The following is a 16137-nucleotide window of genomic DNA, read 5'->3' as shown; positions in this document are numbered from 1 at the left end:
TTATGCACTATTGATATAACACCTCAATTATTATATAAATAATAATTATTTAATTATAAATTTGGATTAGATTTTTTTTAATAAGATTTTTTTAGAGAGAACATTAGTCATAATATAATCTAATAGATATAAATGTATGTCAATATTTTACATCTTTATAATTATTCACAGTATATGTCCCGACCAGTCCTCGGTCATCGACTCCAGTGGCTGACCTCAGACATCTCACACTGGTGCCTGATAGTGGAAGGGGGCCACGTAAGTTGGGCCCCAGACACACCTATCAGGATATTGGTCAGCCTTCGGACATCGGAACCATAGACCTCGACATCAGACCTCGCCAGAAGGGGGAGAGATCGGACGTCGAGGGTTTGAACTATTATATTGGGCCACGTAAGGTGGACCTTAGAATTATCCTAAGTTAACAGTTAAGACATATGTCTTGTGGGTGCCCTAAGTGTTCACGTGCCATGCATGCAACTTTCCCGGAAACCCTAACCCTAATGGATCTTAGCGCCCCCAAGGTTATCCACTCGTGTTGCGTCTGTATGCGCTATACACACCACGTGCATGGATCCCTCGTGACTTGTCATTCTAGAAACTAGGTCAAAATGTCTTCCAAAAGGGCCAGGAACAAGCTAAAATGCTACCCACACCCCCTATTATGCTAAAGGCACCTTATTCTAGCTTATCTATGCTATTTGGACCCCTAAAGTAAGCCCAAATTATTTACAACATGATTTTATTCTTACGTAGAGCAGTAAGAAGAACTTGAGATGCTCTGGTCTTTGTCCATTTCTCCCTCTGATGAGGTCTTCACTTGAATGTTGAGATGACCTTTCATAGTGTGCATCCTTGGTCATCTTGTTGTCTTGGTTTGTATGATGCCCCCCAGGTTTGAGAGAATTCGACCTCGAATTTAGAACTCCTATAAATAACATAGTTAGTTTGTTCACATATAGATAATGCAAGGATTGGTTGGCATAGTTTAAAATATTAGGGAAGCTAACCTAACCTTTTGGTCCTCGGTGACCTTATACACATTAAAGAGATGTTCAACTTTAGCTTCCCATTTTAAATACAAAGTAGGGTCATTGGACCGACTAAAACTAGGTAACTTTACAAAATCAAAAGAATGTTGTGGTTGATGGTGCTGTTTTGCTAAAGTGTGCACTAGCCCATCATGTTCTTGACTCCCATAGTGCATGGATGGTCTAGGTGCTCTTGGTAGCTCCAATCTCCTTTCTTGAATTTGCCTCGCTTGAGCTTCTTCTAGTCTTTGTAATCTTTTCGCTAGTTGGCTTATTTTCTCGTCTTTGTGGACAAGTTGCATCTTGACCTCCACAAGTTCAACCAAAAGGTGGGCTTTTTTACATGATTGCAGTTTTGAAGGTTCACCTAAAAAAAAATAATCCATAATTTTTGCACAAAGGAACAAACAATTAGTGAAAACAATTTAAACACTCCTCACGCTTGCGTCGCTTTTGGTGAAATTAAGCACTTCAAATAAATTCTTCCACTTCACAAAAGGTCTTTCTTGCGGTTGAGATACTTTCAAATGAAAAAGTCAAGGCCTTAAGCACTTGATCTTAAAGGAAACCACCACAAAACTTAAGGAAAAGAAATAGAAGACAAACAAGAAAAGATTAAGCAAGAAAAGATAAACCAAATTTGAGAAAGAAATTATGACAAAACTTGAAGAAAGACAATCAAGAAAAAAGGCACACAAAAAGGACTCAAAGATACTTACTAAACTTTTAACAATGAAACTTTTCTTTAGAAATTGCTAAAGCAAAAGGATAAAATTTCCACAATGGTTGAAATCAATTTGGCAATCAAGTTGAATCAAAATTTGGAAAATGTTTTTCTTTAGGAATTGATACCACAAATTTGCGTTTTCACTTCTTTTCTTTTTATTTTTTTATACTAGTTTTTGAATTATGGAAATGAAATGTCCATAGTTTTAATCATGCATAATTTCCAACAACTCCAGTTTTCACAAAAACTTTAGGATTCAATATAATTGAACACTTGAATTCTTTTGTTTGGAACTTAAATCTACTTCTACTAAAACAAGTTTCTAATTACTTCTCAAACTTTTAAAATTAAAAGCAAAGTAAGTAGAATCAAAGCAAGGACTCCTAGAATACTAATGAACATATGACTTAAAGCAAAAAGGCAAGAACACAATAAAACACAAAAAATAACAATCCAAAATCAAAACAAAGCTATGGAAAATAAAATGGCCGAATGAAAATTGCAAGAAAATAAAGGCTGAAAATTAAATTATAAGAATGTAAAGATAAGAATTTAAAGGTACTTGAATTTAAAAACAAGAAATTAAAGGTACTTGAATTTAAAGACAAGAAATTAAAGGTGCTTGAATGTAAAGAATGTAAACTACCAATCAAATCAAAGAAAAATAAGCTCAAGAACCTAAGCTTTGATAACCACATGATGTGAGTTGATTTTAGGATTTTTCATTTTATGGTGTGACACTTAGATTGGAATTTTTAAGCAAGAATATAGAACTCTAAGAAGATCCCCACTTGACACAAACTTAACCAAGTGGTTAAGTAAGTGTGAAGGTTCACTTCACAAGAGCAAAAGGAAAAGATAATTATAAGGTGAAAACGATACTAGAAGGTGCGAAATTAAAGAACAAGGAAAGGAAATCAAATAGAATTGTCGAATGGAAACAAGGAAAACCAAACAAGATCATGATACAAAGAGTAAAAATGGAATGAAAATGGAAGAATAGATGAAGAAAGAAGAAAGCTTATGTGATGAAGTTGACAAGTGGAACACGCCACTTGGAGTGTGATTGGCCTTCTAGATAAGTGATGATAGCGGTCACTTGAGAGCTCTCAATACTCACAAGATAAGACCTAAATGCTAAGAGGAATTCAAACCTCACTAACACCTCTCACAAAATTGTGCAGAGTAACTCTTCTTCTATTAAGTTCAACTTGTAAAATACACTAGGTAAGTCTCCTATTTATAGGTGAAGAAGCCTTAGAGAACAAGCTAAAGGGGTAGAATGGGAAAAAGGAAAAAATGGGCAGCCTTAGGGTTTGACTAAGTCAAACCCGCATCCTAGGCTTAACTTCTAGAAACTAGGTCAAAATGTCTTCCAAAAGGGCTAGGAACAAGCTAAAATGCTACCCACAAACCCTATTATGCTAAAGGCACCTTATTCTAGCCTATCTCTGCTATTTGGACCCGTAAAGTGAGCCTAAATTATTTACAACATGTTTTTATTCTTACGTAGAGCAGCATGAAGAACTTGAGATGCTCTGGTCTTTGTCCATTTTTCCCTCTGGTGAGGTCTTCACTTGAATGTTGAGATGACCTTTCATAGTGTGCATCCTTGGTCATCTTCTTGTTGTCTTGGTTTGTATCACCAAAGAATTGGGCACTCAAAGTTTGTTGGTAAAAGGTGACTTGTTGTTGGTAACTGGCAAGTCACAGGTAAGTACCAGGCCAAAGATCCACAAATGGCATTGTACTTGAGGTATGTTACACTTCTGAGGGAAACTTTTCCCACATTCGAGCTGGTGCACGTCCCAAGGGAGCAAAATGCCCAAGCAGACCTGCTGGCCAAGCTGGCAAGCTCAGGCAAGGGAGGTCGAAAAAGGTTAGTTATCCAGGAGACCCTAAAGTCACCCAGGACCACTACAAATGGAGTAGTAGAGGTCAGTCATATAGAGACCTTGGAGGTCAGCTTAGTAAAAGGAAGGAGGCACCGATCGTTGACACAAGAAACGTTGAAGGTGCCCAAGATAAATGCTTATTGCTTGTCGGGAGAAGATTCGTTGGAGGTCTTACAGGTCGACATAGTGGAGACCTAGATGACGCCCTATCTGCGCTACCTTGGTGATGGTATGCTCCCAGAAGAGCCCGGAGAAGCAAAGACGGTCAAGAGGAATGCACGAAGGTATACTCTGGTGGACGGAAAGTTGTTCCGTCATGGCTACACTCATCCTATCCTCACTTGTATAAGTGAGGATTAGTGTACCCATATCATGGCAGAGCTCCATGAAGGCATTTGTGGAAGCCACGTCGGAGGGCGAGCTCTCTCCTTGAAGGTCGTTCTCGCTGGGTACTATTGGCCAACTAAGAGGGAGGACTGCATGAGGTATTGATGAAAACCAAGTAGAGGAGGCGTCTAAGGCCCAAGCCCAAGAATCCCAAGCCCAAGTGGGGGCCCAAGTGATGTGAATGTAACTACAAGAATACATGATTCTTTGACATACTTAGGAGCAACTTGAGCTGGTCATAGTGGCACTTTACTTAGAATTGGATCAATGTTCTAATTCAAGAACTCACCAAGACTTTGCACCAACCAAAACTCATATGGAAGTCCATATATTGTCAAATGGAATCAAACAACAAGAAAGGAAGAACACAAATTGAAAACTGGACAGAATTGAAAAGCTAAGCTACTGCACCAAACAGAATCAAGGAAACAATGCTGGAAACACAAAATTAAACGGTAGAAAATGAAGTAAAACTCTAGGAATCAAAAACTACGAATGGAAAAATTGAAGAAAAAGGAAGAAGAACACTTATAGGAAGATGCTTACTGGATTTTGAGAATTGGAAGAAGCCATTCACGCCACTTGGAACCTTGAACCAAGATAAATGATGGAGTGCCGCCACTTGAAGCTCACCATTGCTCACAAGATAAGGCAAAGGAAGAAGAAGACTCAAGACTCACAATTTCTCTCCAAATTTGAGTATAGTCTCTCTACTATAAAATTCCAATCTGAATTGTACAAGCTAAGCACCTTTATTTATAGCCTAGAGGTGCTGAAAAATAGGTGGGAAATTTCAAATAAAACTCATTTGAAATTCCCACCAAAAACAAGTCACATGGGAGGTGTGACCTTTTTCTACTATGACACCTCCTAAAAACTACACCTACACCCCCCTACTAAGTCACATGGACAAAGTGACTCTCTCTAATACATTCACACCTATTTATTTAATATCCACACCTCCTACAAGAGTCATTCAAATGATGCTCTTTTATTTAATGCTTGGCCTTGCCCCTCATGGTTTGGAATTGGGCTTCTTGGGCTTGGGCTTGGGCTTGGGCTTTGGGCTTGGGCCTCATCTTTTGCAAAGACTAATAAGAAGAACTTTAAATGCTTTGGCCCTTGTCCATTTCTTCTATTGATAACATCTTTTTGATTCTCATCATACTCCCCAAGTTGGAGAGAATTCGTCCACGAATTCAGTACTCCTGCATAAAACAAAGTCAGTTTGCAATTAGATAAGAGAATACAAGAAAAAATAGGCAAACATGACTTAGTACGTTGAAATGTTGGGAGTTCAGAAAAAGATGTCCTATACATAGCACATGTTGGAAAAGATTGTTTAGAAATGATATTATTTGAAAAACTAGAAGGTATGAAAAAATCATCCTTAACATTCTTCATCCAATATGGTGTATAAGTAGGAACCTTGGGTAATGAACAAGACAAAGAAGAAGGATACCTTGTAGGCGTAGCACGAGTCAACAAAATTGAATTAGTTGAGAAGGTATTATGACTCGGTTTAGCATGTACTTCATTTGTTTTTTCATTTTCTCTTTTAGTTTCTTTGGGATTGGTCCTATATGCAGGGCTATTTGGTAAAGAAACCCCGAGCATGAAGTCTATTTGGTGTTCAATCCCTCTTAGAGGTGGTAAGCCTTTAGGAGGATCTTGAAACATATCTTCATATTCTTTTACCAAATTGTTCAAACATGTGGGACTATCCTTAGCCGACTCACATCCAATAGTCCTAGGAATAGCTAAAAAAATAGGCTTTTGAGTAACTATTACCTTTGTAACTTGTTGTGTGGACATGAGAAGGCTTCTCTTGGAATTTTTTATATCATTTTCTTTCTCTCTCTTTTCTCTCATTTTAACTTGGTCCTCATGAACTTCCTTTGGAGAGAGAGACTTAAGAATGACTTTGTGCCCATGGAAGTTAAAAGACATTTTGTTGGTAAAGCCATCATGAAAAACTTTTCTATCAAATTGCCATGGCCTACCTAAAAGAATATGTGTGGCTTCCATTGGGACAACATCACACAAGACCTCATCTTTATATTTACCAATAGAAAATGTAATGAGGACTTGCTTGTTAACAACAATCTCACCTACCTCACTTAACCATTGTAATTTGTAGGGCTTGGCATGAGAGATGGTAGGTAATCCAAGTTTGTCTACCACTCTTGTGCTTGCCACATTCGCACAACTCCCCCCATCCACAATCAAAGAGCATACTCTATCATTAATAAGACACCTTGAATGAAAAATATTTTCTCTTTGAGTTTCATCAAAAGGTTTTAAAACTTGACCAAGCATGCGTCTTATTACTAATAGGTCACCCTCATGTGGCTTTTCACTCTCACTCTCACTTGGGGATCTAGAAGGTGAGGAATGTCTAGAAGATTCGGACTCATGCTCACTACTATCTACCCCATCATGCATATACATAGTTCGTTTAGTAGGGCAATTAGAAGCAATATGTCCATAGCTTAAACATTTAAAACACTTCTTACTAGACGATTTAGGTGGTGATTTAGGCCTAGAATTGGAAGTGGAAGGCTTAGACTCTCTAGGTTTGAAAGTAGAGTCCTTAGAAGGGATATTTGAAAAAGAGTTATTTTTATTTTTCCAAGAAGAGTGGTAGTAGTTATCCTTAGAAGAATTTTTGAAAGCATTTTTCCTTGCAAGTTGATTTTCAATTTTACTAGCAAGGTGCACCACATTTTCCAAAGAAGAATATTCTTGTAACTCTACCACGTCTTGAATGTCCCTTCGAAGGCCACTCACAAACCTAGCTATATTAGCTTCCTCACTCTCATCCATATTAACTCGAATTAAAAGCGTGTCTAATTGTTTAAAGTAATCATCCACACTTAGCGCGCCTTGATGAAACCGTTGGAGTTTCAACAATAGGTCTTTCCTAAAGTGTGGGGGTACGAATCTAGCGCGTAAACAAGCTTTCAAATCGTTCCAAGAGACCACGGGCGGCCTCTTGTGTAGTTCAATGTCCATGAGATATTGATGCCACCATTGCATGGCATAGTCTAAAAATTCTAAAGAAGCTAATCTAACCCTAAACTCATCTCTAACCCCATTTACATCAAAAATTTGCTCAACCTTAGCCTCCCATCCTAAGTATATATTGGGATCACTTTCACCACTAAAACTAGGAAGTTTTACATTAGGAAAACAAGGGCCAGCCACATGTTGGCGCCTCTCTTCATGGTAATGATGTCTTGGCCTTGGATTATCTTCATAATAACCATGGGAGTGCCTTGAAGAATGCCGACTAGGAGGAGGAGTTCTTCTCTCACGGTTTTGATGCATTTCTTCTCGGTTTAACTCCAAACTTTGGAGCTGTGCTTCCATCTTCCTTATCACCTCGAGATAGTGAGCATTGGATTGCTTGGCATTCTTTAAGTCTTCATAAAGGGCTGCCTTTTGTGGTGAACACGGTTTGGAGGACTCTCCACTAGAGAAATGAGCCATGAGCAGAAAATACAAAAAAACAGAAAACAAAACAGTGAAAGAAACTTGTTAGACCAAAAAACAGTAGGCTGCTGGAAAATGCCCAAGAAAGCACTCAAACCACTCCAAGAAAATATTCTGTCCTCAACCAAGCCTTGCTTGTGGAATGGAGTAGCTTCAAGTGAAATATGTCACAGCAAACCAACTTACTTAAGAACAAGTCTCCACACAACTTTTAAGAAGAACAAAAAGACAAGCAAGAAAAAGGTATAAACAATAAAAGCTAAACCAAAAATAGAGAGCAATGTATGACAAATTAGAAAGAATATGAATGAAAGACAATCAAGAAAAATAAGGAACTCAATGAATAAAGAAGGCACACAAAAAGATTCCTAAAGAAAAGTACTAGAGTAGATTAAAGAAAACAGAAAACAGCTACTGGAATTTTTTTTTTTTTTTTTTTAAAAACAAACTGTGCTATGTTTACAGATTTAACTGTACTGATTGAAAGCGAACTGGAATGTGAAAAATTAACCACAGAAACTTCAATGTCTTAACTCAAAAATGGCACTGGAATGAGGTAAAAACAGTAAGCCAATTGAGAGAAATAAATTTTTCAAAATTGCTGCCCAATTACCGTATTCTTTTCGGCAGTATTGTACACTTTTCGTATTTTATTTATCATTTTTTGTGTACTTGGAATTTTTGAGTGATTCTTTTTTCTATGCTTTTGTAACACTTTGAAGTATGTAAATCCAAATTTTCACAAATTTCCAGTGAGCCAATTAATTGCAGTAAATTGAAAACAGTAGCACGTTTGTAAGAAAACAGAGTATCCTATTCAGGAAAGAAAAACAGTAAGATGAACTAGCAAAGACATAATGGAATTTGTGTAAAGGAACTTGTATAGAATGAAGATACAAGCATGAACTCAAATCTAAAAATGAAAATGCACAAAGGATCAAGCAAAAAACTCAAAAACAGAAAGTAAACCAAAACAAGAAACAATCAAAGCAATAAAAGTACTACAAGAAGTAATGACAATTATGGAATAACATGACTAAGACAAAACTTGACATGATTACAAAATTAAAAGACATATAACAAGGTATAACAACAAGTGAAAGGAAGCTTAAGGTCAGCTCTAGGAAGGAGAGTGCCATTCCAAAAGAGCAGCCATACTCATATGAACAATGAGTGCCATAATCCTTTTCACAAACACATGGTGTAACAAAAGAAAACAGCAAGAAAACTCAAAATAAATCCTAAAAACAGAATGGTAAACAACTTGAATTAAAGAGCTCTTGAAAGTAAAGTGCAATACAACTCAAAATAAATCCTAAAAACAGAATGGTAAACAACTTGAATTAAAGAGCTCTTGAAAGTAAAGTGCAATACAACTCAAAATTTAAGCAACAACAAGCCTAGACTCTAGATACCACATGGTGTGAATGTAACTACAAGAATACATGATTCTTTGACATTCTTAGGAGCAACTTGAGCTGGTCATAGTGGCACTTTACTTAGAATTGGATCAATGTTCTAATTCAAGAACTCACCAAGACTTTGCACCAACCAAAACTCATATGGAAGTCCATATATTGTCAAATGGAATCAAACAACAAGAAAGGAAGAACACAAATTGAAAACTGGACAGAATTGAAAAGCTAAGCTACTGCACCAAACAGAATCAAGGAAACAATGCTGGAAACACAAAATTAAACGGTAGAAAATGAAGTAAAACTCTAGGAATCAAAAACTACCGAATGGAAAAATTGAAGAAAAAGGAAGAAGAACACTTATAGGAAGATGCTTGCTGGATTTTGAGAATTGGAAGAAGCCATTCACGCCACTTGGAACCTTGAACCAAGATAAATGATGGAGTGCCGCCACTTGAAGCTCACCATTGCTCACAAGATAAGGCAAAGGAAGAAGAAGACTCAAGACTCACAATTTCTCTCCAAATTTGAGTATAGTCTCTCTACTATAAAATTCCAATCTGAATTGTACAAGCTAAGCACCTTTATTTATAGCCTAGAGGTGCTGAAAAATAGGTGGGAAATTTCAAATAAAACTCATTTGAAATTCCCACCAAAAACAAGTCACATGGGAGGTGTGACCTTTTTCTACTATGACACCTCCTAAAAACTACACCTACACCCCCCTACTAAGTCACATGGACAAAGTGACTCTCTCTAATACATTCACACCTATTTATTTAATATCCACACCTCCTACAAGAGTCATTCAAATGATGCTCTTTTATTTAATGCTTGGCCTTGCCCCTCATGGTTTGGAATTGGGCTTCTTGGGCTTGGGCTTGGGCTTTGGGCTTGGGCCTCATCTTTTGCAAAGACTAATAAGAAGAACTTTAAATGCTTTGGCCCTTGTCCATTTCTTCTATTGATAACATCTTTTTGATTCTCATCACCAAGCCCAACCTATGAGCTCAACATCCTTTATGCCTCAAAGGATTACTAGGAGCAAGGCTAAAGCTTTGGGAGATGAGCATCATTTGATGACTCTTTTTGTAATTACTTTTGTGTAGCGTGAATGTGAACGAAGTTATGGCGACAATGGAGGCAAGGCGACAAGAGTGGCAACGAAATAACAAAGAAGTGTGAAGAGAAGTGTTCTAATCGGTATGGATGTTCTTAAGATGAAGAGAACGAAATAAGAGAGAAGTGCTGGGGGAGCGGTAGAGGCAGCTGCGGTGGCAAAAGCAAAATGAACTCTTGAGCAAGAAAACTTAGAATAGTGCGAATGCAGAGTGAGGGCGCGAGGCAAGAAAATATGGTAAAAAATATATATTACACCATTATAAATAATAACTGGTGTAATATATCTTTTTATTAACTTAAACTTTTTTTTAACTCTAAAATGACATATAACACTAGTTGTGTTTAAAAAAAAAAAATTAATCTGGAAATTATATATAACATCGATTCCTCTATCCAACTGGTGTTATATGTAGTGTCCATAGTTAAAGCTTTCATTTTTTTTTTTTAACTTTGGGAATGTGTTATATGTAATTTATAAAATATAACACCGGTTCCTCTATCCAACCGATGTTATATGTAATCCCATTGATAAAATTTTGAAAAACCTTTTTTTTCTCTGAGCAGGACATATCACACCGATTGGATAGCCCAACCAGTGTAATATATGCCAAATATTTACAAAAATGTCACGACATTTTTTTTTACACCGGTTCTAATTTAACCAACCAAATATGTCGTTGTAAAAAGTGTATTTGAACTAGTGTTATCAACCTCAAATTAAACCTCACAGCTTCTCTGAAAATCCTCTCTATCTATCTATTTATTAAAATCTAGTTTAGTAAGATAATTTGATCGTAACAAATGGTAAAATTTTAATGTATTAATAATTGAATTTGATTAGCAAAAGTACTTAAGTGATGGTAAAATTAGGTTGATCACAATATGATACCCAAAGAATATATACTAACAAGGATTTTATCTCTCTTTCTTTAAAGCACCAATGTCAGTGTGTCACAAAATCTCTAGCATTCAGAGGATATTTCTGTGGGCATGGGGTGTTGATCAAAAACACATTTCTTGGGTTAGTTGGGCAAATGTGTGTAAACCAAAGGAGGAAGGGGGTTTGGGGGTCAAGGATATTAGAATGTTCAATTGCGCCCTGTTAGCAAAGTGGAAATGGAGGCTCTTGAGTGAGGAAAAGGGGATTTGGAAAGAGATTTTAGTTTCTAAATATTGTCTCGGTGAAGATAGAGGTCAGGAAAGTAGTAAGTCACATTCTTGGTGGTGGAGAGATATATTTAGGGAATGTGATGAGGGAGAAAGTGAGGGATGGTTTCAAAAATCTGTTGCTTGGAAAATTGGGTCTGGGGACAAAGTTAGATTTTGGGAGGACGCTTGGGTGGAGAACAAAAAGCTTAAAACCTTATTCCCAAGGCTTTTTTCCGTTTCTTTGGATCAAGGAAAGACGGTGGCTGAGGTTGGTTCTTGGGAGGATTTAGAGTGGAACTGGCGGTTAAGGTGGAGAAGACCTAGATTCAGCTAGGAAAGAGCTATGGAGGGAGAATTGCTTAACCTCATTACAGGGAAGAATTTGAGTAAGGGAACCAAGGATGCCCTAGTTTGGAATGGGGATCATAATGGTGTTTATTCAGTGAAGTTCGCTTATCAGAACATGCGTAATCAAAATAATGGCCTGGTGAATGATGTCTTTTCTCTCCTATGGGAAGCTAAAGCGATGCCCAAAGCGTTGTCTACAACATGGAGGATCCTGCTTGGAAGACTTCCAACTTTTGATAATCTCATCCGGAGAGGTGTGGCTGCCACCTCTTCCCTTTGTGTTCTATGTAATACAGCAGAAGAATCATCTCAGCATCTGTTTTTGGAATGTATCTATGCTCAGCGTGCTTGGTCTCTGTGCCTTAGATGGATAGGCATCTTGTCTGTTCAGCATAAGGACATCTCAGTCCATTTTTGAGAGCTTTCATCTACCTCATTGCACAGCTAAACAGAACCAGGTTTGGAAGAGAATATGGGTTGCTATAGTCCAATGTATATGGGACCAAAGAAACCTGGTTGTTTTTAAACAAGGAGTACCCGATGCTGATGAAACCTTTCACTTTGCTCAACTACAAGCGTGGCTAAGGCTGAAGTATGGGACCTTCCCCTTTAGTTATACCTTTTCGGATTGGTTACTCAACCCTGACCTCTGCTTGCAAAGTTGCTGATATAGAGGGTGTAGGTGGTCTAGCTCTCTACGTGTGCCACTGAAGGAGTGTTTTTCAAATGGGAGTTGGCTATCCTATGGAGTGGGAATGCCAAATGGCTTGGAGTAGGGAATAGCAGGGCAGGGTGAAGCAGAGGCGGAGGTGTTGAGGTGTGCAGGTTCTGTGCTGTAAAATTTTCTGTGGGAAGCCTGCTTACATAGTTCTGATGCTAGTACTGGTTAGCATTTGTTTGACTATGCTAAGGGTAATTCTGGCACTTGGTGAACATGGTTTGTTGGTTCAAGCAAGGGTAAGTGGGATGGTAGGTTTATGCTCATTATAGTGTTTACAACCACAACAGGGTGCCTATATGCTTTAATTATTCAGTGCAGCAATGGTATTCAACTGATTGTTGCATTATAAGAAGATCCAGGCTGGGTTGGTTGTTAAATATGCGGTGGTGCTGTAGTCAACATATATGTATGCAATGTTGGTTTTGTGTTAAAATGGAAGTAAGAAACCTTGGTAGCAGAGATTACTCTTTGTGTTTTGAGGGTATGTTCATGGAGCTTTACAGATGTTGAGCAGCTAAGTGCTCTCCCAGCATAATCGGTTTGTGTAGTTCAACGAGCACTTGGTTGTTGGGGTGCTAGTGAGGGAGCAGAGGGTTTTCTGATTCTGAAAGGTAGAAAAAGCAGGGCTAGGTTTTATGTCAATAAGGAGAAGCATGACAGGGCAATTGTTATCCTTTTGAAACCGTGTAGCTTGGAGGTTGAAATAGGTTTGCGATAAGAGCCTGGAATTGGAAGCCATGTGGTGGAGTCGAAGGAAGGGTACAACCGTCTTTTGTGCCTAAAAGTTGTTGGATTTTTTGTTACATGTCAAGTTGTTAAGGGCCTTAAGGATAAGTCTGCAACTTCCTGCTCTATGATTTTAAGCCTTTTTCAAAGGGTATTGGTGTTGGTTTTCTTAAGAGGTGGCACATGTTAAGTTGGTTAGCGGTGCATGAGAGCTTATGCAGCCACAATCCATGAATCTTTATTTGGTTATAAAGAATGTGGTTGGATAGGTGCTGGTGTGCGTTTACTGTGGGAGCTTCCAGACAATGGTCTTTTAGATTCTTTTGAATCTGGTTGAGCTGGTTGTAAGGTTTTTCTTTAGAAACCAATATCTTTAGTTTTTATTGGATCTTGTATATGGGTTGTGTACCCCTTAAGTACCTTCTTTAATTTATCTTTATTCTTTGCTGATAAAAAAAAAAGGAGTCTTGATAATATGTGAAGTATCATGTGAGGATCTCCACGATTAGATAAATCACATGGCAAACTTAGAGACCCTAACAAATGTTGAGAAACATCAAAATGTTTGGTTGAGAAAGTTTGACCTGTGTACCCTGTCAGGATTAGCTTCTACTATGTCACGTTATATAAGAAAATATACTAGAGATGTCTCATGAGTAGGTTTGTCATTATATAGTAGTTAAGAGACCGAATTAGATTGTGATGACAATATTATTATGCTATCTTTGAGTAAATAAATATTAATAGTTTTCACTCGTGAATAAATTTTATAATAATATCCCAAGTATGTTGATAATATCTTTTAAGTATGAATTATATCATAAAACAAGTTTTTAATCGATTAAAATCACTTAAGTTCTATGAAGTCTTTGAAATCTCTTGTTTTAATATGTTAAAACGATGTGTTGATCGATTAATTTCCTAATTATGTGAAATCAGTTAAAATGCAATTTTAATCCATTAGATAGTGACATATACAACTCTCTCATTTTCAAACATCTTAGAGGTTAGTAAAAATCGTCGATAGCGATGTTAAATCTTTTAGGATAAAAACAAATCGCAGGTAACGTACTTAGTGAGGGTTAAAATAGCCGCAAACGTTAAATATAACCTGTTAAAAAGTAAATTTTTGTAGTGACATCATTTCTAATATATATATGTATGGAGAAAGAGTTATGTAGAAAGTCATTGAATTTAATATATTATATTGCACAAAAGAGAATGTTATTGTTATTGATATTAAATTAAATAGAAGAAAATTGAACATATAAATATAAGACAGACAAATTTTGAATTATTAGAAAAAGAAATGATGTGTAGAAGATGAAGTGATGGGGCATGGTGAGATTAACTAGTTGTTGTTGTCAGACCAGAATTGCTTTTGAAGGTAATCAATTATGGTCTTATCTACTTGGAAGGCTTTTGTAAGAACCTCAGGAGAAATGGATGGATTGGCTTTAAACAAAGCATTGGCAATAGTGATAGTTCCTGGATTTTGGCTGCTAAGAGCAGCAATTGCAACAGCATTGCCGTATCCAACATTAAGTTGAAAATGAATGAGACCAATTGGGAAGACAAAGACATCGCCCTTGTTCAAAACTTTGGTAAAGAGACGGTTTCCATCTTGATTGGAAGTAACAAATCCAACATAGAGAGTACCCTCAACAACAATAAGGATCTCTGTGCCTCGAGGGTGAGTGTGGGGAGGGTTTAAACCCTTTGGTGCAAAATCTATACGAGCCAAAGATATGCCAAGTGTGTTTAATCCTGGTAGCTGATCCACAAACACTTGAGTCACTTGTGCACCAAGTGGGTTGGAGGTATTCCCAGGTTCCACGTGTCTGAAGAAATCTTCTGCTTTCACTACTTTGGGGTCTTTACAAAGTTTTCCGTTCACAAATACTACAAATTCACCAAACAAAGTTTTCAATTCAAAGGATCATCTTTAATAATCTTATCATGTTGATTGATGTATAGCAAAAGACTTGAGGAATGGTTGTACGTACCAGCATTCTTGGTGTCATTCAAAGCCACACAAAAATCTTGCAGAGGGCTTGGATCATAGGCAGAGGCAATGGACGACGTCAAAGCCAAGATGGCCACAAGGAAATACACAGCTTTCATTTTGCTTCTGCACTCTATTTCTGTATGATTTTGGGTAATTTATTTGTTTTCCTTCTAACCTTTGCTATTTATAAGGATGAACCCTGTATTTAACTTGTGGTATTATTTATTATTTCTTTATTAGGTGATGAACCATTCTTTATTAATAAGATGTTCCACGTCTACCCAATACGTAGTTGTTCTTCTGTAACATTCTTAAATTATAAATTAACCACAAAGGCATTGTCAAAGAGTAGTTTAGACTTGGTATCATTTCTTCAGACTTGTTCTTAGTTATTGTTCTCTTTTCCGATTGGCTTGAATGACTCTCCGACGGCGGGAATAGTTTATTTATTCATCCACAATTTTCTGAACAAATTATGTGCGCCATTAGATACTACCGTTTCATGGCTTTGAACTTCTCTCTGCTTTTACTTCCCATGCCTGCAATTTTTAAACAATTCAACTTCAATCTTTTTACATTTTTGGTTATATTATTCCATATACCAGGATAAACCCTAAATCCAATTTAAACTAATTGAAATAACACACACTAAAATGAAACAATTGAAGGAGATGGAGGATGTTAATCTTTTTGCATTTGGCTTGAACGAATCTCTGATCGCTGGAATTTTTTTAACTCTAAATTTAAGAAGTATACCTAATTTTACTCTTTTTATTGACATATTCGTTGATCATATTTGAAACTTGAAGTCAAGTATCTATTTCTTTTAAGAACATCTTTAGATCATTATACCGAGTACTTCAAACATGTATCTTTAGAAATTTAAGGGAGAGAAAGGGTATCAATTGTTGAACCAAGTGGTGTTCAAGCTTTGAAGAATCCATATCCTTTGAAGGATGTTGAAGTCTCTGCTGTGTTTGATGTTGCTGTGCTGGTTTAGCTTAGTTCTGGGGTAGTTTGAATATTGTAATCCACCCTTTGATTAAATCTAAAGCATAAGCATCTCAATCTTTGTGAAAGTAAAATGTTTTCAAACTAAGTTAAAACAACCGA

At 37.0% G+C, this 16137-nt stretch overlaps 3 protein-coding genes across 3 annotated transcripts; 1 reads left to right on the top strand and 2 right to left on the bottom strand.

The window, feature by feature from the left end:
- Nucleotides 1-5088: 5088 nt before the first annotated feature.
- LOC137826915 (uncharacterized) lies at nt 5089-9932 on the bottom strand. Its single transcript, XM_068633068.1, has 2 exons — nt 5503-9932; nt 5089-5248 (listed from the first exon to the last, which is right to left on the bottom strand). Exons 1-2 carry the CDS (start codon nt 7530-7532, stop codon nt 5203-5205), a joined length of 2076 nt encoding a protein of 691 aa, XP_068489169.1. The 5' UTR covers nt 7533-9932; the 3' UTR covers nt 5089-5202.
- A 1632-nt stretch (nt 9933-11564) lies between these two features.
- Nucleotides 11565-11987, top strand: LOC137825022 (uncharacterized). Its single transcript, XM_068630695.1, has one exon. It carries the CDS (start codon nt 11565-11567, stop codon nt 11985-11987), a length of 423 nt encoding a protein of 140 aa, XP_068486796.1.
- Nucleotides 11988-14240: 2253 nt separating this feature from the next.
- Nucleotides 14241-15175, bottom strand: LOC137824444 (germin-like protein subfamily 1 member 7). Its single transcript, XM_068630092.1, has 2 exons — nt 15023-15175; nt 14241-14918 (listed from the first exon to the last, which is right to left on the bottom strand). Exons 1-2 carry the CDS (start codon nt 15138-15140, stop codon nt 14368-14370), a joined length of 669 nt encoding a protein of 222 aa, XP_068486193.1. The 5' UTR covers nt 15141-15175; the 3' UTR covers nt 14241-14367.
- Between the last annotated feature and the right edge of the window lie 962 nt (nt 15176-16137).

The sequence above is a fragment of the Phaseolus vulgaris genome, chromosome 8 (assembly GCF_000499845.2).
Source record: "Phaseolus vulgaris cultivar G19833 chromosome 8, P. vulgaris v2.0, whole genome shotgun sequence".
Taxonomy (NCBI): domain Eukaryota; kingdom Viridiplantae; phylum Streptophyta; class Magnoliopsida; order Fabales; family Fabaceae; genus Phaseolus; species Phaseolus vulgaris.
Note: the sequence above shows the minus strand (reverse complement) of the source record. Positions and strands in the feature narration are given on the sequence as shown.